Below are 21494 nucleotides of genomic sequence, written 5' to 3' on the forward strand. Positions count from 1 at the left end.
GGTGAGAGTGACTCACCAAACTTACAAATCCCGCTTTGACTCCACTCATTTTCGCCATAACGCTCAAACCTGATTGGTCCGTCACGCTGCGCCCTGTGACTCACCACACGAACATCGTGTGTCTCTGTTTTTCATTTTCTTTTCTTTTCTTCCTCTCTTTGTGTGAATTGAAAGCAAAAACAGTTAATCTCTTTCATAATAATAATAATAACAATAATAATAATAATAATAATAATAATAATAATAATAAGCATAAAACGCCTATTCCATTTCCATTAACATTCACATCATAATTACTACTACATCTCAAATATTACACAATACGCTTTTCTCTCTCTCTCTCTCTCTCTCTCTCTCTCTCTGATCTCTCTCACTTAACATATTCGTAGCATATCTTTAAACTTAGAATTCAATTTCAGTTTCCATTAGGACAGGAATAAAACGAAGCAGAAGAATAAACAGAAACAGAGTGAATTCGAACTCAGTTTATATTTTTCGAAAACTCTTAGCTCGTATCCGAATCGAGTCACTTCAAATTCGGTGCCCGCCAGCTGCCTAGATCAAACTCCTTCTCTCGTAAATGCTCGGTTTGGACTCGATCTAGGTTTGTCTTTGCTTCCTTCATTCCCAATTTTCCATGCTTCGTGTTTCTATTTGTCGGTGGTGCTATTGTTCATGTTCTATTTTCATGCTTTCGCGAGATCTCAGCTCCGCATATTCTTATTTCGTGATCCTTGCTGATCTGTGTTGTGTTTCGAAATTCGCATTTGTATGTTGCGTTTAGCTGGTTCTGGAGGTGCAAGATCTGGAGAATTTTTATTCCTTTTGTATTTTCGATTAGCCTTTTCGTTTGATCATGATTGATGGATTGCAGATCGAGTTCTTCATACACTGATATTGTGGGAGGATTTACATGAAGAACGGGATGATAGAATGCCATGTTTGCCATTCCAAATTGGTCTCCCCTTCTACCAAGACTATATCAAGGGCTTATGATCGCCACAAAAGTAGGCTATCACACAAGCAGCGCGCTCTCAATGTGTTTTTGGTTGTTGGTGACTGCATTCTAGTTGGATTACAGGTGAGTGATCATCTTTTAATCCAAAATTTTACAGTTAGATGCTTATGGAAAAAGGCTAGTTCTAAATGATAACAAATCTTGCTAATTTTGATCCATGGAAATCTCTTGGATTGATGCTATAATTGGGGCACAATTATGGTTCTACAATACTAGAAGAGTTTCTTCATTGCGATATTATGAGTTCATAACACAGCATATTTGTATTTCTAGAAAACTAGAAGAGTTTCGTCATTGCAATGTTCCATTTATTGACTTGCAGCTGCTCTAAAGGCTTACTCTGTGAGATTAGCTGTTCTGTGCTTTACTGTAGATTAGAGAGTTCATTTTTGTTGACTTAGTTTTTCATGCTAGACCTTTATGCTTATTGTAGTTACTGACACATACTATTCGATTCATTTGGCAGCCTATTCTTGTTTATATGTCCAAGGTGGATGGGAAATTCAATTTTAGCCCAATTAGTGTTAATTTTTTGACAGAGGTCGCAAAGGTTTTCTTTGCTGTTGTTATGCTTTTATTCCAGGTAAGATTCTCTTTTTGCTGTCTTTTCAGTTACTTATAATCAAAGCATGAAACAAGGGAGAAGCTTTTTTTTTTTTTTTTTCTAAAAAAAGAAATGATTATCAAGAGAAGGATATTGCAAAAGCATGGAGTGCTACAACTAACTCCTATATCAAGCTTAGTGCATTGAGATGATTTGATTCTTTATCCGACTTTATAATTCTTTTAGTATCCATCTCACTAAGGTTTGGTTTGTTTTGCAGGCTAAGCATCAGAAGGTTGGGGAGAAGCCTCTTCTATCAATTTCTACATTTATGCAGGTACTATGGTGTTTCTTATCAATTTTACTTGAAATGAAAGATACCCTCTTTTCCTTCCAATATCACTTGAACTTGGTTACTTAGTTCAAGTCACATTATCATGTTTTATTTATGATAAGAGAAACAATAACTGCATTATCACTTTGGTGGATATATAGACATAGTATTTATTACTACTTCCATCTTTGATGCCTGATTTTGCTTAGTGACCTCATCAGTTGTGAATTGTGACAAATTTCTCTGATAACCTTTTTATATTCATCCTATATGTGGTTATTTTATATTTTTGTAGGCGGCTCGTAACAATGTCCTTCTTGCTGTTCCTGCTCTTCTGTATGCTATAAACAACTATCTGAAGTTTATCATGCAGGTATGTAGAAATAGCACTTAAAAAATACATGTAAAAAGGATTCAGGCCAGAATGCTAATAATTGGACTTCTTTAATATACGTTTGTGATTTCAAGAATTAATTTTCTTTAGTTATTAGTACTATTAGTATTATGAGTTTTGTCCTAAGGAGTCAGATGTTGGTAATACATATGCAGCCACTGTGCTGTATAAATTTCATTGTCATATCAGGATATTGAATCTATCATAAAAGTGTAATCAGTTGTTCACTATGATACGTGTTTAGGAGAGCAATTTCGTCATTTTAGAGGCAAGGTGTAGAATGGTAATCTTGCCGTGTTCAAGGATCTAAATATTACATTATGCCGTTTTGGACATCAAGGACCAGCATAATATAATATTCAAATCCTTGAACATGGCAAGATTACCATTCTGCACCTTGTCTCTAAAATGACGAAATTGTCCTCCTGAACACGTATCACACTGCTTGTTACCATGTTCTAGCAGTCTTGCTATGTTGATAGTTTTATTGTGCTGGGATTGTACTAGTAGTACCATACAAACACATGACCTTGACTATCTTTAATAGTAAGAAGTTAGAACAAATAGGTTTTAGTTCTTTGAATTATGGCACACTGCACACATGGTATTTCTGACAAAAGAATTTTATTAAGATGAAGAGAATAAGTGTACAAGTATAGGAGCAAGAGATCCTATTTATAAGAACAAGATCAAACAAGGGGAAGAAACTATCAATGAAGCATAACTTTCCAATCTCACATATTTGAGAGAGAATTCCTCTAAAGTAGTAATTCTTTAATGCCAAATAGAGGTCAAATACCTAATTTTATCCCACAAAATTTGCTCACACCTTTAATGAATATCAATAATCAGATTAAATATAATACGTTAATACTCACTTTTTCTCCTTCTAATCCCTATAATTGCAACTGTTCCTGATGTATTCTGTTCTTGCATCACGTATATCTTATCTATTTTCAGGCTGTGTCAAATGGTTGTTGCATAAGTTGGTTTCTTATGTTTGCCAATTATTCCAGAGTTATGCGTAGAATCATTTTTCATTTCTTTAAAGTGGAAAAGTAAAAAGAATTGCATCAAGAACTCATCATGTAATGTACCTATGATTATCTGGTCATATTCTCACATTTTATGCATTTAAAGAAATTATTGCATCTAAGAAACTCACAGATTGATATCACATTTCATGCAGCTTTATTTCAACCCTGCTACTGTAAAGATGCTAAGCAATTTGAAGGTAGTTATCACTGCTGTTTTCTTGACCGAGTTTTCACTTTATTTCTAAAAATTCTCTCTCTCTCTTTCCCCCCTTTTTTGCTTCATCTGACATTTATTCTTGAGAAACTGGAGCTTTTCTTCTCTTGATTGTTCGCTTATTGAATATGTGTTCAGGTTTTAGTAATAGCAGTTTTGTTAAAGGTGATTATGAAGCGCCGGTTTTCCATTATTCAGGTTCGTGCATTACCCTGCCTTGCCTACTGGCTAGGAAAGCCATTATGACCATTATTTGGCTCTTTGATTTTGAACCTAGCAAGTCGTGCTCCTTATGCAGATCCCAATCGGGTCTAGTCATTTAGCTGGGTGTTTAATGTATTCTTTTGATGCAGTGGGAAGCTCTTGCTCTATTGCTAATTGGTATCAGCGTTAATCAATTACGATCTTTACCCGAAGGAACCACAGCCATGGGTCTTCCTGTCACCATGGGTGCATATCTTTATACACTGATCTTTGTAAGTTTTGTTTGTTACTTATGCAGCCAGTTAAGTTCAAAGTTCAATGTTCTGTGTTTTTATTTATTCTGATAAGATCAGGAACTAGCAGAAGCTCTAGGAATTTATTGATGAACATGGGATTGCAAATCACAATTCCTTAGGGTTCTTACATGGTTGGAACTACTAACTCAGAAAGAATTTCTCTCCAAACCTAACAGAACTGACAGAAGAATGCATAATGCCAAAAACTAACTACAATACAGCTATTATAGGTAGTTAGAAGCAGAGCTGACTAACCAACTGCCATCTAATCCAAGCTAAAATTGCTAACGATCAGCTAGTAAAACAGTTGAATAGAGCTATTTACCTTTTCTCTCGTAAAATAAACCATACCTGTTACTTGGTGCCATTCTATCATATTCTGAATTTCTGATTCCTTTTAATTGTTGAACTTTTAACCTGGGAATTATTTTTCAGGTCACTGTTCCATCATTGGCCTCTGTTTATAATGAGTATGCTTTGAAGAGCCAATATGATACAAGCATTTATCTTCAGGTGATGTAGGGGAAATTGGAACTTCTTAATAATTGGACTTCCTTTTATTAGCCCCTGAAATGTTTCAATGAGTTTGAATTGAATTTCTGCAAGGACTGTGAATTACATTTGTATCTGCATATGCGGCTTATCTTGTATTACTGAATGCTGTTTTTTTTTCATATATATATATATATATATATTTAGCATGTTTCATCTGAAATTACATGTGTGACCACCTGTATTTAAAGTATATAACTTGGCGGTTCCAGTTTTTGTGATTGGGCCAGGGTTGAATATAGTTGAGATCTTGGAAAAGAAATTAATGTGACATAAATATAATATAACATAGAGAAACTAACAGAAATAATCAATTTCCAAACTGACTCAGTTTTATCTCAACTTTGGGGAATATAACAGGCAGGTGAAAAGATTTAATAGGTAGTTTGAAGAATGATGTTTAGTGGTGCTGCAGTACTTTCAGTTCTTTTCATCATGCAGCTACTGATTATCTACTTTTGATTTACAGAACTTATTTTTGTATGGATACGGAGCTATATTCAATTTTCTTGGGATAATTGGTACTGCTATAATCAAAGGTAAGAAATAATTTATTTTTCTGTTACCGGTGAACATTAAAGGATGGTCATATGCAATTGAAACATACTCAAAGAAAAGTATTTTATGGCATTTTTTTATTGCTTGTAATATAAATAATTAAATATAAGTTGAGGGTTTTTTATTTTTATTTTTTTGCCTAAACTCATTAAATTTGAGCTAGTTCATAACCCTAGTGTTCAAATCACGTATGAAAATGTTTGTTTTTTTTAATGGATGGATATATTGTGGTTCAGTTCTTTTATAGAAAAGGGAAAAATAATTCATTAATTCATTAAAGCGTTTTACCAGTGGCTTATACTGTTAGTATTATCTGATTCTCAAACTATCGATTGTTTTTGTTTTTTTTTTTTTTGTAAATATTCCAGGTCCTAGCAGCTTTGATATCCTACAAGGTCATTCAAAAGCCACTATGCTGTTGGTAGCAAACAATGCTGCCCAAGGGATTCTATCCTCTTTCTTCTTCAAATATGCAGGTTAATGTTTCTAAAATTACATTAAGTTGGCCTTATGTTGTGTAGATGGACACAAAACTTGTCCCTTATCTCAATAGCATTTTAATTTACCACAGATACAATTTTGAAGAAGTACTCATCAACAGTTGCAACAATCTTTACGGGCATAGCCTCTGCTGCACTCTTTGGACATACTTTAACAATGAACTTCATTATAGGCATTTCTATTGTATTCATCTCAATGCACCAGGTAAATTTATTTGGGGTGGTTCATTAAGACTATGGAAGCAGACAACACTTTTTCTTTTATAAAGAATTTTAAAAATGAATTATCCAATAACATTTTCGTTTTGTATCATTTTGTGCTCATATCCTCTTCAGTTCTTTTCACCACTTTCAAAAGTCAGAGATGAACAGAATGGTGTGCTGGAGCTGCATGACGTTCATGACAAACAAAGGTTCTTGCTAATAACTTTGCCAATCTAAGTTTTTTGGTGTGTTGGGGGGGATAAGACAGAACAAAAGTAATGTTCATTCTGTATTACTACTTCTAGAAAGTTCAAATGTTGTCATTTTAAGAACTTTTTGAAAGACAATACATCCTTCTTCTTCAATAACAAATGTCTGTGTTCTTTACAGGTCAAAGGAATCCTTCATAAATATGGCAGCCGGAGCAAATGAAGAGGTGCTCATATGTCATCACCTTTTCTTTTTATATGTGAAAGTTTTACTAAACCAGTTTTATTTATTTATTTGTTTATTTTGAATATTTCCAGGCTAGTCATCGTGTAGGGCATGATGAGAGAAAGCCTCTTCTTCCAACCTAGATTGACCTACCTGTATGTTTTTTATTTCCATTGTTATTGTGGTTAACTATTGAATGATTTTGCTTTCTTCTAGTCAGCTTGTATATTTCATAGTATTTCTAACCTAAGCAATGTCTGTGTGTTGAGATAGCATGCCTTTAAATTTTATCTATTCAGATCTCTCTCTCTCTCTCTGTCTCAAGGTTTATAATGCTTTATACAATTTTATCTATTTGGTAATCATTCTTTTGCATATGGTTGTGCGAATTTTCAGATGTGGTGCACTCTTTATAAAGTCCTAAGCATAAGAATTAATTTTGACTTTTGCGATAGCTTTGCATGGAAGGGATTTTTCTACTTGGTTCATAAGGCCATGAATTCTTTACTACAGGAGTCTGCATGTTAGCAAGCTACAACTTTCAGCCGCTAAAAGCTGAAGATTTTGATAGAGAATAGAAAAAGGGCTCTTCGCATCTGGCATTTCAATGTGGATTTTACTTGTAATACATTTTTCTTTTTCTTTTTTCTTTTTTCTCATCTTGGATATTGATTTCCCTTATTATTTTTGTTTCTTGCTATATTCACTTCAGCCCGTTTCATCTCTATTATGTTATTCTTTACATTTATTACATGTCTTAGGTATTTCACCTTTACGAGATAATGGGTGAATAATAGAAAATGAAATACATCCTCTTTCCTTGTAGAAAAATGATATTTATATGTATGCTTGCAGGGCCTGTTAATCCATTTTATATTATTTCTACATGGAGAAAATGATTGAACTATAGATCGACAAATCGAGCAGGCTTTGGTCTTTTTCATGTTAGGCCGGTGATCAATAATTAAGTTATTAAAAATTTTTGGGAAAAAAATGAAGCCTCTAAGGTCATTTGAAAATTTAAAACTTACTATTTTCTATATAAAAAAAAAGTCATGTTACATAATTAACATAAGAAAATTAATTTATCAATTATATTTTCTTTCTTTCTTATGAGGAAGAGAGTGTGAAAATGAGTCTTTTAAGAACTTCTTTTGTGTACTATTAACAATTAACAGAATGGTTAAAAAAATTGACATTCTCAAATCATTATATTAGTGCAGCGAACTTAAACTTATTGGGAAGAAATTTTCCGTTCACGGCGGATATTAATTGGGTATTGGTGCACCATCATAGCTGGGTCATTCATCTTGAAGGTGCTTCCGGGTGCTGCCTTGGTAGTTGAATCACCTAATCTTATTAAAGTTGTTTGACTAATCTGGTTGTAGATCTCGTAATGGAGATCTTCGAGTTTGAAACTATTAATCTTTACTCTTTTTTGTTTCAAAATATTTGTCGTTTTCTATCGAGGTATATTGAGTTTTTAATATTTCAAAATTCTAAAGCGAAATATTTTGGAACAGGTTGAATATTTCAAAATGAGCGTGTGTGCGCCACAGTTGGCAGTTGGCAGTGGCAGGGTGGCAGCCATGAAGAAGTCATCCGAGTGTTCACACCTGAGCCGGCCTCAGCTGCTCTCCAAACGATACAAAGGCCTCTATTGAAACCTATGCCCCTCACCGCCTTCTGCCACCTCCATAAACCTTGAACTTACATCATTAAAAGGTTCGCTGTAACATTCGGAAACCCAAATCGAGATCCACTGTTCCATTACTCGGCCTTGTCCACTTTCATAATGCTCATAAGCATCCCGCTAGGACCCTCAAGCGTACCGGTCTCAATAGTGTTCCCTCGGCAGTTCGGCATATAATATGTTATCACATTCCAACTCAGACAAAGAACGTAACTCACGCTAAACAGAACTCATGTTGTTCACAAGAGAAATGATACTAGTTGAGCTGGGCATCATTCAATTGATGTGTTTCTAAAAATCAAAGAGCATTATTCCGTCACGTAAATGTATTCTCTGGTCTTGGGGATTTGCTGTTCGGTGCTCATTTAATATTATGTTATCATTCTAATCATAAATCATTTATTGCATCTATGTAAATTTCGGTATACAGCACATAGTCCTAATGATGTATGGTAGTGTTAAATTAGCATCAAACTTCTTTAAAGAGACGGCTACCCTTGATGAAATCAGTTCACGAGACGAGAATTAAACGTGCAAACTTAGTATGCCCCATAATATCGAGGCTGGAATGTTTCCTAGGCCTTTAGCTTTTGTAAATTGTTGTTCACATGCGTCGCAGTTTTTGTCGTATAGCAATGGATTGTGCTTATAATGGCCAAGCATATGCGGCTGCACCTACCTGTATCCCACTAATTTGCTTCTCCAATATGTGCTCGTGATTTGCTGATCAGAAGGGGACAATACTTTGCCTATACCAGTTTTTTCTGATTCGCTCGGAAAGGAGATTTTGTTAAAGTCGATTCAATATTAACAATGCTTGCTCCTAGAATAATCATTGCATTGCTACCCTAAAGATTTCGATCATTTCGATGGTATCCATTAGTTTCCATCTTTTCCCGCACGGTTTTGCTTGTTAGCTCCAATTTTTTCAGTTTTAGAGAGTGATACGCAATCAGCATCAGCAACTAATGCAACTACCGCAAGTCATGTTCCTTGTAAACCAAAAGTCAAATAACCTAGAATACAGGGTAATAGACCAACTATGCAAACAAAACTGGAACCAAACATTAAACATAAATCTTTCCAAGCTCTATTAGTCAGAGGATTCAATGTTCTCCGGGGTAACAATCCCAAACGGGCCCTCTAATGACATAGACAAATTTGAGGAAAAGCATTGGTATTGATTGGATAATTCATTCAAGGATGAATCACAGTTCATGACCCTATAATGACAACAGCATAGTAATAAGAACAAAAAAATGAGTTAGGCAAACATTTGTTGGGGTAGCATCTTCACATTCTTGCCCTTGACCCACTCCCTCCAAGTTTGAGCAGAATGGAATCATCTATGTCAGCACACACAAGTTAGCACAATTATCCAGAGCTGAAGGGTTATGTTTGGAAGAGGTCAAAAATGTGTGTGCAGTTAGATTAGTTACCTCTAGCAGATTTGCAGAGGTGATGAAAGTAGTAACATTCGGTGAAGCTCTCACCTCAGAGCTGCAGGTAGGGTCGGAAACAAAAAGGGTTTTATTCTAATGATAAAGTTGCTTATTAGAATGATACAAATACAATAACAATATTAGGATCCATAAGATTAAACTGAAGTCAGGTTCAGGAATCAGATGTGGAGGGTATTCTCAAACCTGAAACCACCCTCTGCTTCTGCTTATTCCCTCTTCCCTTTTCCGTGCAGTTAGGTCCACCTATCATTGATAGAGTAGCTTGACACGTTGAATTCCCCATCTCCAGGTTTAAATAATAATATTAATTAATACTAACAACAATAACTTCCAAAATTCATCTCCAGGTTCTCCATCATTCTGCTGCCACGTCATCACTCAAATCACGTTGAGATTCGTCGGTGCGGCTTAGCTGCAGAGTTTAACCGTACATGCAACAGCTTGCGCCCAAAACTTGAGCCTCGCTTTCACGTCTTCGGGATGGTCACCTGCGTGAAATCGAGAGCATTAGAAACCCTAAATCGAGTTGAAAATGAAGGATTGGGAAAAATCAAACAGGGAATGAGGGAGTGCTAACCAGGACTGGAGATCCTCCAATTGGCGATGGAAGAGGACAAGGAATCCGGTGAGGAATCGGCGTCGGAGGAGGAGTGATCGGTGAACTTCTGCGACATGGAATAGCAGAGTTCGAGTGCAGGCAAGGTGTTGCAGAGCTCAGGAATCTCGTCGTAGCTGAAACCGAACCCGAGATCCAAACAGCCCTTAAGCTCATCGAGATCGTCGTCCGTCAAGCTCTTGGTTCTTGGAAGATCGTCGACGTAGCCTTCCAACAACACCTGACTCTTCTTCTTCTTGTTCTTGCTCTTACTCCTTCCGCCGAAGCTCTTGCTCCTTCTCACCGTCCAAGTTTCATTTTCACTTTCCCTCTCCTCTTCTTCTTCGGTTGCTGACGTGGCAGTACTCCATGATTCAGGTCTCATTCTCAAATTTGTTTCTGTTTGGAAGTATGAACGACGAAGGAGAAGGAGTATTTATTTATGTTGGGGGTCCTGCTCTCTGCTCTCTGCTCTCGTGACTCATCTCATCAATCATCATCATATGCATGCATGTATGTATGTATTATATGATATGATGATGCCATCTACCCCATTCATTCCTCCATCCATCCCTTATCTTTTACCAACTTAACTGACAACTGTGTGGATCTCATCATTTTCATTTCCTCTTGTTATTTTCCCAACTTACAAAAAAAGACTTATTTTATTATTTTTTAAAAAACATTTATAATTGAAGAATAATTATTTTGGAGTAAAAATTCCAGGTCATATATTATAATCAAAATTAATACTTCTAAGTTAAAAAATAATTAATAAGTGAAAGTAATATTTTGAAATTTATAGTTATAAGTAAATATTATTATTAAATTGTAAATAATTTTAACAACTTGATTTCTAGTATTAAATAATAAATAATATAATAATTATTTTATGCTTAATTTTATAATTATATCACTTAAAAATAATTTCTTTAAATATTTTAAATGTAATAAATTATTTTAAAATTATTTTTCAACTAAAATATCTGAACACAAATTAATTATTAGATAATTGATGCAATAAATGATTTATGATTAAAATGATAACATAATATAAAGGAGAGCCAGAGGCCCTTAGATAAGATAAGATAAGATAATTATCATAAACTATATAAAGGAGAGCCAGAGGCCCTTAGGTACAAACTCATTCTTCATACTTTATACCTTTCAGACTGCGGAATATCTTTGCAGATTCCACCACCCCGACCACTCCAAGAAGACGATCCGACAACTGTTGCAAGTCTCTGATCCTACAACCACTAACAAAAATGGTTCTCGAGATCAGCATTGAACCCAACATGATCATCGAAGTTGAGACTTACGACCTCACTTTCCGCCATTATCCTTACACCGTTTATGCCGACGACCAATGCATCCTCTGCATCAACACCACCTCTTCCCAAACGCTCTGCAAGTGGCTCACCAACCTCCTCAAGTCCACTCCCAAAAACACCCCGGTCATCGTGGGCGTAACCGCCGAGCACCAATTTACCAAGTACACCAAGCGCGGCGTCAAGGACCACGACTACGACTTCATCTCCCTCTGCATTGGCTCTCACTGCCCAACAAGCCGACTCTTACAAAGCGAAGCAAAACCCTAGGCCCCTCTGCGACTTCTTCGCCAATTCTAGGGTTATCGCGGTGGGAATGGAGATCGAAAATGTGAAGGCAAAGCTGGAGAAACACCACGGGATCGAGCTGAAGAAGGCGTTGGACCTTAGGGCGATGGCGGTGGAAGGGATGAAGGAGGTAGGAGAGAAGGTGGATCTATGGCGGTACAATCTTGACAAATTGGCGAAGACAGTGCTGGGGGAAGCACTTTGACGTGGTGAAGCCAGAAGAGAAGTTGGACTGGTACGATGAAGAAAGCTCGTGCTGTTATTACAATGTGTATATGGATGAGAAGACAATGTTCATCACCATTGATACTTATCTTTGCTACCTCATTGGTTTCGAGCTGCATGGTATGATCCATAGACATGAAGCGGGTAAGAGACAAGATTCTAGTAAGTCCAAGAAGAAGGTTAACAAGAAGAAGAACTCACGAGGTGCCTTTGATTTCTAAGATTAGTAATGAGGTAATGCATGCATAGTTTGATTAGACTTTAGAGTAGTATATGACCGTGATTCTATCCTTGTTAATGATAGTAATTTTTACCCTTTCAACTCTTATCTGGATTTGGATATAGATTTTTGTCATGGAGGCCACTCAAATAAAGACGCCTAAATCGTCTTTTTTAAAGATGTTTTCATATTATGTTTTAATTTGTTTCTGTATAATTTATTTGGTATTCTTCATCACATATTATTAAATTCCTCAAAAGATTTTCTTTCCAAAAAGAATAAAAAATATTTAATTTGGATTAAAACAAAAAAGGTAATAGATTAACATCAATATATATATATATATATATAACAAGCTCAAACCTCTTAAAATTTAGTAAAAAAAAATCTCTTAAAATTTGTATAAATAAAAAAATAATTAATTTATATTCGTACAATATATAAAATAATTACTATATTATTATTATATTATATATTAAGATTTACTAATTTAAATTTTTTTTATTTTTAAAATAAGCATTAGAAATAAATAAAATTTTTATAACTAAATGTAGTGTAACAAAATATATAATATTAATTAGTTCTTAAAAAATTCTAAAAAAATAGTTTCTTTTATTTTAGTAAAATAACTAATTATTAAAGTATACAAATTAATTATTTTTTTCTCATATACAATTTTTTTAAGACATAAAAGTAATTAATTAGGACATTGGTTAAGATAATTAAAGTCACTATTTTATTAAATTTTTAATTTAAAGAAAAATTCTAGTTAATTTTTGTATAGAAATTTTGAATTTGAAAACATTGATAAAATTATGTTGAATTTTGATTTATTTGATTCTCATTTAAATTAATCACTACATAAGTTAAAGTTCTATTTTGAAGTTATATTCGAGCTTTAATCTGATTTTTAAAATTTCAATTTACTTAGTTTGATTTTTTAACTTTGGTATTCGTGACTCATATTAGGGTTTTAAGTGTTTAGTTAAAAAAAATAAGGTAAAAAAATTTTAATTGTCACATTAAATAGTCGCTAGAATGTATAATGTAGCAGTCGTTAGTCCATCTCAGCATGTCGTTAACGATTTTGTGAGACAGTGACAAAAATAAGATTAGGAACCAATGTGAGTCATAACTATTAAGTTGGGAGACTAAATTGAGTAAATCGAAATTTTTGAAATTAGATTGAAACATAGTTGTTAGAACCGAATCAGTGATCGAACCGGTCAAGTTACTGTTTCACTGGTTTATTGGTTCAACCGATAAATCACTGGTTGGAACGATAAAACTGGTCTCACGTAAATATAAAATATAAAATAGTTAAAAACTTAAAATTAAAATTTGAAATACATATCTTCACTAACATTTTATGAAGAATCAAGTCTCAACTTCTAAAAATAACTAATATAAAAAAATCATAAAATTTTAATACTACAATAGTATCTTATTTTGACACAATAAAAAAATAATTAATTCACAAAGCCTATCATCTAACTATAATATCAGTAGATTTTAATACTAACATCAAAACAAATAACCTTAATCACAATACTAGCAATAAAATAGATCAAGTAAATTAATAAATTTTTAGTAAAATTTATATTTATATTAATAATGGTATATAATTAAAATATAATTAATTTTAAAAATAGAAAAAATAAAAATTAAATTAAATTAGATATTTATGTATACTATATAATTAGTATTTGTCAAATATAATAATTAGAAGTGCAATGGCTAAGTGGCAAGTAGAGATTGTTTTTGCTTCAAGGTTCTTGGTTCGAGACTTTGTGGAGACATTTTAAAAAAAATTTCAAGTAGACCAATTCGGTTAGACCGGTTTTCACCAGTTCTTACCGGTTCACACCGGTTTTATTCCTTAAAACGGTCTAAGGAGTAAACCGAACCAGACCAAAATCCGGTTCTTGTCCGATTCACTAATTTTTCGGTCGAACCAGTTGATCCAGTTTGATTTTTACAACTATGGATTGAAATATGAACATAATTTCAGAGACCAACAAGTATTATCTCTTTGTTGACAATTAAGTTGTTTTAATGGTAATTAAGATCTAATAATGGTTTATAATAAAAGAAGCATTCTTTTGCAATACTGAACCTATAGTAGTAGTTAGGGGTGTTCATAGATTAGATCATATCCATATAAATCCACAGTATTTATCCGTATCTGATCTGTAATTTGAGGATGTGATCTGATCTGTAATTGGATTGGATCGAATCGGATCTACACTCTAATCAGATAGAAGTAAATATGTTTAAAAAAGTAAGCAAAAAAAATTATTGACTTTTTTTATAAAAATAAAATTTTTTAATATTTTTTATTTTATGGATATATTTGATATCTGATCCAAACATAAAAAGTGCGAATATCGAATTTGATCTAATGAGTTTAGTACGGATTGGATCGAAATTTCAGCCATATCCCATCTGTAAACACCCCTAGCAATAATAACTAAAAAATTATAATGATTATATTTTTAACTAAGAGGAAGTGCCAAAAAAAAGTACTAAATACAAGAACATTTAATCAAATATTAAAAGACAATTTTACTTTAAAACAATTGGACTTTTTTTGCTCATATATATATATATATATATATATATATATATATATATATATATATATATATATATATATATATAATGTAATAATAATAATAATATGATAATTGTTTTATATAATTGTTTTATATAATTTGGATGATAAATTATTTGGTGGCGTACTTCCTATTTTACTGTGATATACTTGTTTATTATTATTATTATTATTATTATTATTATTATTATTAAAAAATAACAGACCAAATTATTGCCATAACATAATAGAAGTATGGAAGTTTATCATTCTTTTCTAATGGAGGAAACAAAATTATTTTCAATAGTTTATTTAACGTTTAGTAAAATAAAAATAAATGTTATTAGAATAAATTTTAGTACAAGTTTAATATTTTTATTCATCGTAAAATATTTATAGAATTACTTGTAGATAAATTTTGAAAAAAATAAAAAAAAAACTATGATTTTTAATTTTATTTTTTAATAATATTAATTTTTGACCGTATATAATTATTCAATTATTTTTTAATCATATATAAATAAATTACTCTTAATAAGATTTTTTTGTGTTATTTAATTATCTTTTTTAAAAAATAATTAATTATTAACATAATTAAACTTTTCACAACAAAAATAATAAAAAAAGTTATGAACGAAAACCATCCTGATCATTTTTTGTATTTTTATTCATATTTTAATATAAACATAAATATAATTTAATTATATTATTTATGAAATGTGACTATAGATGTAGATAAAATTTAGTTATATTAATTATATATAATTTTATTGTATTGTATTGCTTATAAAGTTAGATTATAATTATGACAATAGAATTGTTCTTTTATTTTTATATGTGTGACTAATTGGTGGTGTTAAAACATTACTCTTAACTATAAATAAGGTTTATAATTTAAAAAATCAAAGACTCAATTAAAAAGATACGAAAAAATGATGTTAAAATATTCTAACTCTTTAAAATAAAAATATTTGAAATTCAATTAAAAATTATTTAAAATTTAAACTCAATAAAAATTTATATTCAATGTGTTTTGTATTAAATATATTTAATAACCTATTATATCATATTGGTTGAAATTAGTTTTTATAATGTTAGTTTTTTAATAACACTTTATTAGAAAAAACCATATTTTCAGAATTTTTTAAAAACTAATTAATATTATATATATTTTGTTACATTACATCTTGTTATAAAAAAATTATTTATTTCTAATGCTTATATTAAAAATAAAAATAAAATTTAAATTAGTAAATTTTAATCTATAATATAATAATAATATAGTAATTATTTTATATATTATATAAATAAAAATTAATTATTTTTTATTTATAAAAATTTTAAGAGCTTGTTTTATATATATATATATATATATATATATATATATATATATATATATATATATATATATATATATATATATATATATTTTGATGAATGTGATATATTTTTTTATGTAAATAATCTTTTAAAAAAATCTAATAGTTAATCTATTACCTTTTTTTATAGTCCAAATTAGGGCAATTTACTTAAATAAAATGGGAGAGTTGTTTACCTAAATGTGCAAATCTGTTTGTTGTTACGTTTATGTGCAAAACCGGATTTATATGTAAACCGTGGCAACCTACCACGGTTTCTAAACATTCATAAACCGTGGGAGGTCACCACGGATTAGGAGCAAATGGTTTTACATGTAAACCGTGGTAGGTCACCACGGTTTACGAAGGCAAATCGGCGTGCATAAACCGTGGGGAGTCACCACGGTTTATGAGGAAACAATGTTGAACGTAAAACCCGGTAACCCACCGCGGTTTACGTGTGTCTACATATATAAGTAATCCGCTGAAGGCAGGGACGGATTCATTAGGAACATAAGGAAGAAAGTGGGTTGATTGTTGTAGAGAGAATTTGGGAAAAGGTTTGGAGGCAGCGAAGGAGAAGTGGGTGGTGGGGCCAATGGAGGATGAGGATCGATTGTACCGACTAAATGGCATCGCTCACGTGGCAGGATATATCGACGAAGAGGTTAGTTACTGTTATTGTTATTATTATTGTAATTAAATTTAATTCTAATATAGCAATTGATATGTTAGTAGGAATATTGCTAGTAAATATTTTTATTTTATTACGTTTATTTGTTTTGTGATTCTGATTAATATTATTTACATAAATATTAATGTTATTATCGGTATTGTTAGTAATGCATATTTTATTATGCTTATTTATCTTCTTAGTGTGGTCAATAGTATTTTTGCACAATATTTTATTATCATTATTAATATTTTATTCAAAGATTTTTTTTCCTGTATTTATATTGTTAATTTGTTGTAGTGAGTGCACAGTTTTCTTAGCTTCATTATTTAATACACGATAATAGAATCCATGAATTTAATGTGCACAGTTTTCTTAGCTTCAGTATTATGTATGTTGTTGTTTGTAATGGTTGTATGTTAAGGGATTTTATTACCGACGTTTTGCAGCCTAGTAGGGTTATTACAGCCGTTAGGCGGCAGCAGAATATGCCCTTACATGACCGGATTATACCGTATCTGGAGACTGCGGGCTTGTATCATCTTGCTAGGCTAAACAGTCAGTGGTTCTGGGTTGATGAGTCTCTGCTTAGCGCATTTATTGAGCGGTGGCGTCCGGAGACCCACACGTTCCATATGCCGTTTGGTGAGTGCACCATTACTTTACAGGATGTTGCGTATCAGCTGGGTTTGCCGATTGATGGTGCACCCGTTAGTGGGTGCTTGACTGAGTTTGAGAATCTAATGGAACACGGTAGACCAGCATGGGTGTGGTTCCGGGAGTTGTTCGGGGAGTTACCTCCACAGAGTAAAGTGAAGCAGATGACAGTGTGCTACACCTGGTTCCACGAGAGGTTCCGAGTTCTCCCTGCAGATGCTACTGATGAGACCGTGCGTGTATACGCACGCGCTTATATCCTGATGCTGTTTGCGGACAAGAATGCAAACAGGGTACACCTTCGCTGGTTGCCTTATTTGGTATCATTGGATGACTTGGGCAGATATAGCTGGGGCTCCGCTGCACTAGCCTGGTTGTATAGGTGTCTTTGTCGTGGTACAAACAGAAACGTCGTTAACTTGGCTGGGCCGCTACACCTACTACAGTCTTGGATTTTCTGGAGGTTTCCCACTCTGAGGCCCACTGGTTTTGACCGGTTCGGTTTTCCGCTTGCTTCAAGGTATGGTTTAAAAATATGTGTTCATAAATTGTAAAAAATGCTAGTGTTATGGTTTGTTTTGACATCATTTCAATTTAAATTGTAGGTGGGCCGAGTTTGTTCCGAGGAACGATGCAGGGGCACAGAGATTAGTTTCCGCACGCCTTGCACTTGATCGTTTGCGTGTCCACGATGTGAGTGATTTATTTATTACTAATAGTCGTACTAGTTTTTCTTACATGCCACTGCCTCATGAACGTCTTACTGTTTCTATGCAGTTTGTGTGGGAGCCTTATTCTTCTGCTGATGTTGCTGCTGTTATTCATCCGGAGATACTAGCTGATGAGCACCGATGGCTATGGACGGCCGTCACTAGCCTGATATATTTTGCTACGATCGAGTGGCATCAGGTGGATAGGGTTCTACCCCAGTTCGGCGGTGTTCAGCATCTCCCAGATGTAGCTCTAAACATAGATTGGCTACATGCGAAGGATGGTAGGGGTGGGGACCGGTGGTTTCCTACATATTATCAGGAGTGGCACCAGCTTTGGGAGAACCGGCATCAGTCAGTCATATGGGTCGATCGAGTCCTCGACCCTGGTCCATCAGCAGATTACCTAGAATGGTGGTGCCGTGTGGCGCACAGGTTCCTATCCCCAGATGTAGCATTTCAGGATCCGAGGCCGATTGTGTTGACTGAGGAGGCGCGTCACAGAGGGTCGTCCCAGGCACCTCCTAGAGTGCATGTTTATGACAGACCAGACAACAGACGAGTCGATCGGCGTCGTCGTATTGGGACCCGGACCACCGATCGCGAGTGGAGGGAGTTTGCCGACCGATTGGAGCAGGACGTTCCTGGAGCTGAGGCTGGGGATCCAGTGGACTACCGTGTTCCTCGACGTAGAGGCAGACGGCCACCTGCGCGGCCTGACCGTCGAGGTGGGCCTGATGGAGGACCATCCGAGCAGGGGGGGCGGCACTGGTCACGTGGCCGCTGAGGATGTAGTTGGATCAGCATCAGCTATGGATCAGCCGACGTTCGACGTGGGTTCTAGCTCACAGCTGTTTGGGAACGTGAGCCCATATGGTTTTGCCGAGTTTACGACCGCGGCTGTTAGGGTGGACATTGCTGATCCTGTTACTGAGTCCGAGTTTTACAGAGACATAGCTGACATGCTTAGGGATGATGATCAGACCCATTATAGGCCACAGATGCTGCGCATGTGGATCGCCGCCTGTGTTTTCGTCGCTGTCACCATCGATATCAACAGGCTCCTGGTCAGACTCATCGTCACGCATTGCATTCTCTACTTGATCAGGTCCACCAAATTCTTCGATATAAGGCACGAGGCCACCACCGGTGCCCACAACGTTGGGAGGCTCAATGACTGCTGCATGCTCCAAAGGGACAGAACCAACAACCTCCGTTTGTTCTAAGTCAGCCGCAAAAGAAGGTGATTGAACCGGCGAAAGATGCGGTCTGACCGCAGGCATCGAACTAGATGCACCACCCGCGGAAGCTACGCAAGGAACTGGAGCGGATGCCCCAGAACTATCGACACCAACCTCCAACTTCGCGAACAACTCATGGATTCTGATCTCCGGAAAACTCCTTACACAGTAGAACAGAACCCTAATATCTTCATCAGCCTTAACCGCAAAGGTTTCATACTGAACACCGGTCGAGACAACCGCCATGGGAATCTTGTAGAATAGTTTCTTCACCTACTTGCAACCCAACACGCCAAGCTTCTCCAAGATGCTGTTCTTCAAGTCCGACAAACTCATCGACGAACTGATAAAAATACTTAGTGGTTCTCTGTCGGTGAACTTCACACCTTGGCTTTTGCTTTTTTTATTTTTCCAGAGCAATGCACCAGAGCAAGAAAGCTCTCTTCCTCACTAGCCATTGTGAGAATGATCTCTTCTGGTGCTTGAATCACCCACATATATATAGATTTTCCGTCATAGTAAACCGTGGCAACCCACCACGTTTTTTGCCCATTATTCTACATAAACCGTGGTAACCCACCGGGTTTTATGTGCTTAAATATTTTCCTCATAAACCGTGGTGACTCCCCACGGTTTATGCTTGCCAAATTTCCTTCATAAACCGTGGTGACCTACCACGGTTTTCACCTACAAATTTTTGCTCCTAATCCGTGGTGACCTCCCACGGTTTATGCATGTTTAGAAACCGTGGTGGGTTGCCACGGTTTACATATAAATCCGTTTTGCACAAAATCGTAACAACAAACAGATTTGCACATTTACGTAAAGAAATCCCTCTTTTTATTTATTTAAGTAAATTGCCCTCCAAATTATATGTTTTTTATTGTTTTTGGAAAGAAAATCTTTTGAGGAATTTAATAATATGTGATGAGAAATACCGAATAAATTATACAGAAACCAATTAAAATACAACATAAAAACATCTTTAAAAAAGGACGTTTTAAGCGTCTTTATCTGAATGGTCTCATTTTCAAATATATCCTTCCGTACTTCCATATCTATTTTCAATTATTTAATATAGTTTCCTCAAATATCAAATATGATAATATGCTTATGCTTATAAAAATAATACACGATCTATTTTTAAGTTTTTTTTAGGAGTATTTTACTCAATTTTTAGTACTTTTTGACAAAATATCGAATCAAGATTATATTAAGATCTCAAGTTTGGGAAACATATACGACTCCTCTAAAAAAAGTGAGTTCGACCCGAAAATGACTTAGTATTGATGTTGAAATGACCTACGTTAAAATTACTAATGGCAAAACTTATAATGAACAATGTAAAATGAATAAATAAATGAATAAAATTTTAAATAGATGAATATAAACTTGATTTACAAAGAAAATAAAATAACAACGAAATATAAATGAAAGAAAACTGTATTATATATAAAACAAAGAAAAATAAATTAGTTGACTTCTAACACTCATATGCAATTACATTTCATTTTTTTTTTCGTCACTGAGACTGAGAAGTTTTGTGAATTTGAGTGATGATTTAGTGTTGATGATTGAAGTCTCCAAATCCTCTGAGTTCTTCCTATTTATAGATCATAAGGATAGACTTACTCTTAAATAATCTTGACCATGACTTGGTTTCTCCCTTTTTCATAAGTCACGACCTTGCTTTGACCCTGAAACATTTTCATCGTGATATCTCCACATTCCATCTTGCCTTGTTTTTTAAGTTTCACGTTTTTGCATTACGCCCGTATTTACCACGTGATGCATTTCTGGTTTTGACCCGGTTTCTTGACCTTTCTTAAGTCGCTAAGCCTTCGACCTTGATCACCCTTTTATTCTTGTTATAGTCAAAAGAAATTTTTTGCGCCATATTTCGACTTTCTATACACTATAATTGAATCTCTTCATGAGTCAAAATCTGTGCTAACAAATTGTCCCTTAAAACTTATTGTTTCAAAGTATGAAATGATAGGTCTTATCTAATCCCTTGCTTTTTACGTGTACTTTTAAATTTTCAAATTTCAAAAAATGGTTACAATAAATATGAAAACGGTTTGCACATTTCTGGGAATGTGTAACGTTTTCAGTGGTCTTTAATGGACCTTTATTAATTCAAAACCCTTTTGTATT

The 21494-nt window shown here is 34.2% G+C and overlaps 2 protein-coding genes across 5 annotated transcripts; one reads left to right on the forward strand and one right to left on the reverse strand.

Annotated features, from left to right (window-relative positions):
- The first annotated feature begins 272 nt into the window (after window positions 1–272).
- On the forward strand, window positions 273–7175 carry LOC112712377 (CMP-sialic acid transporter 3). 2 transcript variants are annotated; one of them, XM_025765256.3, is made up of 16 exons: window positions 273–604; window positions 875–1081; window positions 1485–1601; window positions 1843–1899; window positions 2192–2269; window positions 3480–3524; window positions 3680–3739; window positions 3895–4017; window positions 4477–4554; window positions 5063–5132; window positions 5520–5627; window positions 5723–5856; window positions 5988–6064; window positions 6246–6291; window positions 6383–6445; window positions 6687–7175. In XM_025765256.3, the coding sequence occupies exons 2-15, from the start codon at window positions 914–916 to the stop codon at window positions 6431–6433; spliced, it is 1212 nt and encodes a 403-aa protein (XP_025621041.1). In that variant the 5' UTR covers window positions 273–604; window positions 875–913; the 3' UTR covers window positions 6434–6445; window positions 6687–7175. The 2 variants fall into 2 exon arrangements, with proteins under 2 accessions (XP_025621041.1, XP_025621042.1); XM_025765257.3 differs by having other exon boundaries at window positions 275–604; window positions 6804–7175.
- A 1875-nt stretch (window positions 7176–9050) lies between these two features.
- Window positions 9051–10645, reverse strand: LOC112712379 (uncharacterized). 3 transcript variants are annotated; one of them, XR_003157773.3, is made up of 4 exons: window positions 10024–10594; window positions 9630–9934; window positions 9423–9483; window positions 9051–9329 (listed from the first exon to the last, which is right to left on the reverse strand). XR_003157773.3 is itself a non-coding variant. In XM_025765258.3 (2 exons), exons 1-2 carry the CDS (start codon window positions 10424–10426, stop codon window positions 9855–9857), a joined length of 483 nt encoding a protein of 160 aa, XP_025621043.1. In that variant the 5' UTR covers window positions 10427–10645; the 3' UTR covers window positions 9491–9854. The 3 variants fall into 3 exon arrangements, 1 of the variants encoding a protein (XP_025621043.1); XR_003811834.2 differs by having other exon boundaries at window positions 9051–9483; window positions 10024–10534; XM_025765258.3 differs by lacking the exons at window positions 9051–9329; window positions 9423–9483 and having other exon boundaries at window positions 9491–9934; window positions 10024–10645.
- Between the last annotated feature and the right edge of the window lie 10849 nt (window positions 10646–21494).

This window comes from Arachis hypogaea, chromosome 9, assembly GCF_003086295.3.
Source record: "Arachis hypogaea cultivar Tifrunner chromosome 9, arahy.Tifrunner.gnm2.J5K5, whole genome shotgun sequence".
In the NCBI taxonomy this organism is placed as follows: Eukaryota; Viridiplantae; Streptophyta; class Magnoliopsida; order Fabales; family Fabaceae; genus Arachis; species Arachis hypogaea.

What these genes read in the sequence shown, in the direction of transcription:
- LOC112712377 (XM_025765256.3), top strand. Translation starts at nt 914, where the DNA reads ATGAAGAACGGGATGATAGAATGCCATGTTTGCCATTCCAAATTGGTC. An exon ending in TTGTTATGCTTTTATTCCAG is followed by an intron (nt 1,602 to 1,842) that starts GTAAGATTCTCT and finishes TTTGTTTTGCAG; the next exon opens with GCTAAGCATCAGAAGGTTGG. An exon ending in TGGTACTGCTATAATCAAAG is followed by an intron (nt 5,133 to 5,519) that starts GTAAGAAATAAT and finishes TAAATATTCCAG; the next exon opens with GTCCTAGCAGCTTTGATATC.
- LOC112712379 (XM_025765258.3), bottom strand. Translation starts at nt 10,426, where the DNA reads ATGAGACCTGAATCATGGAGTACTGCCACGTCAGCAACCGAAGAAGAA. An exon ending in TTGGAGGATCTCCAGTCCTG is followed by an intron (nt 9,935 to 10,023) that starts GTTAGCACTCCC and finishes GATTTCACGCAG; the next exon opens with GTGACCATCCCGAAGACGTG.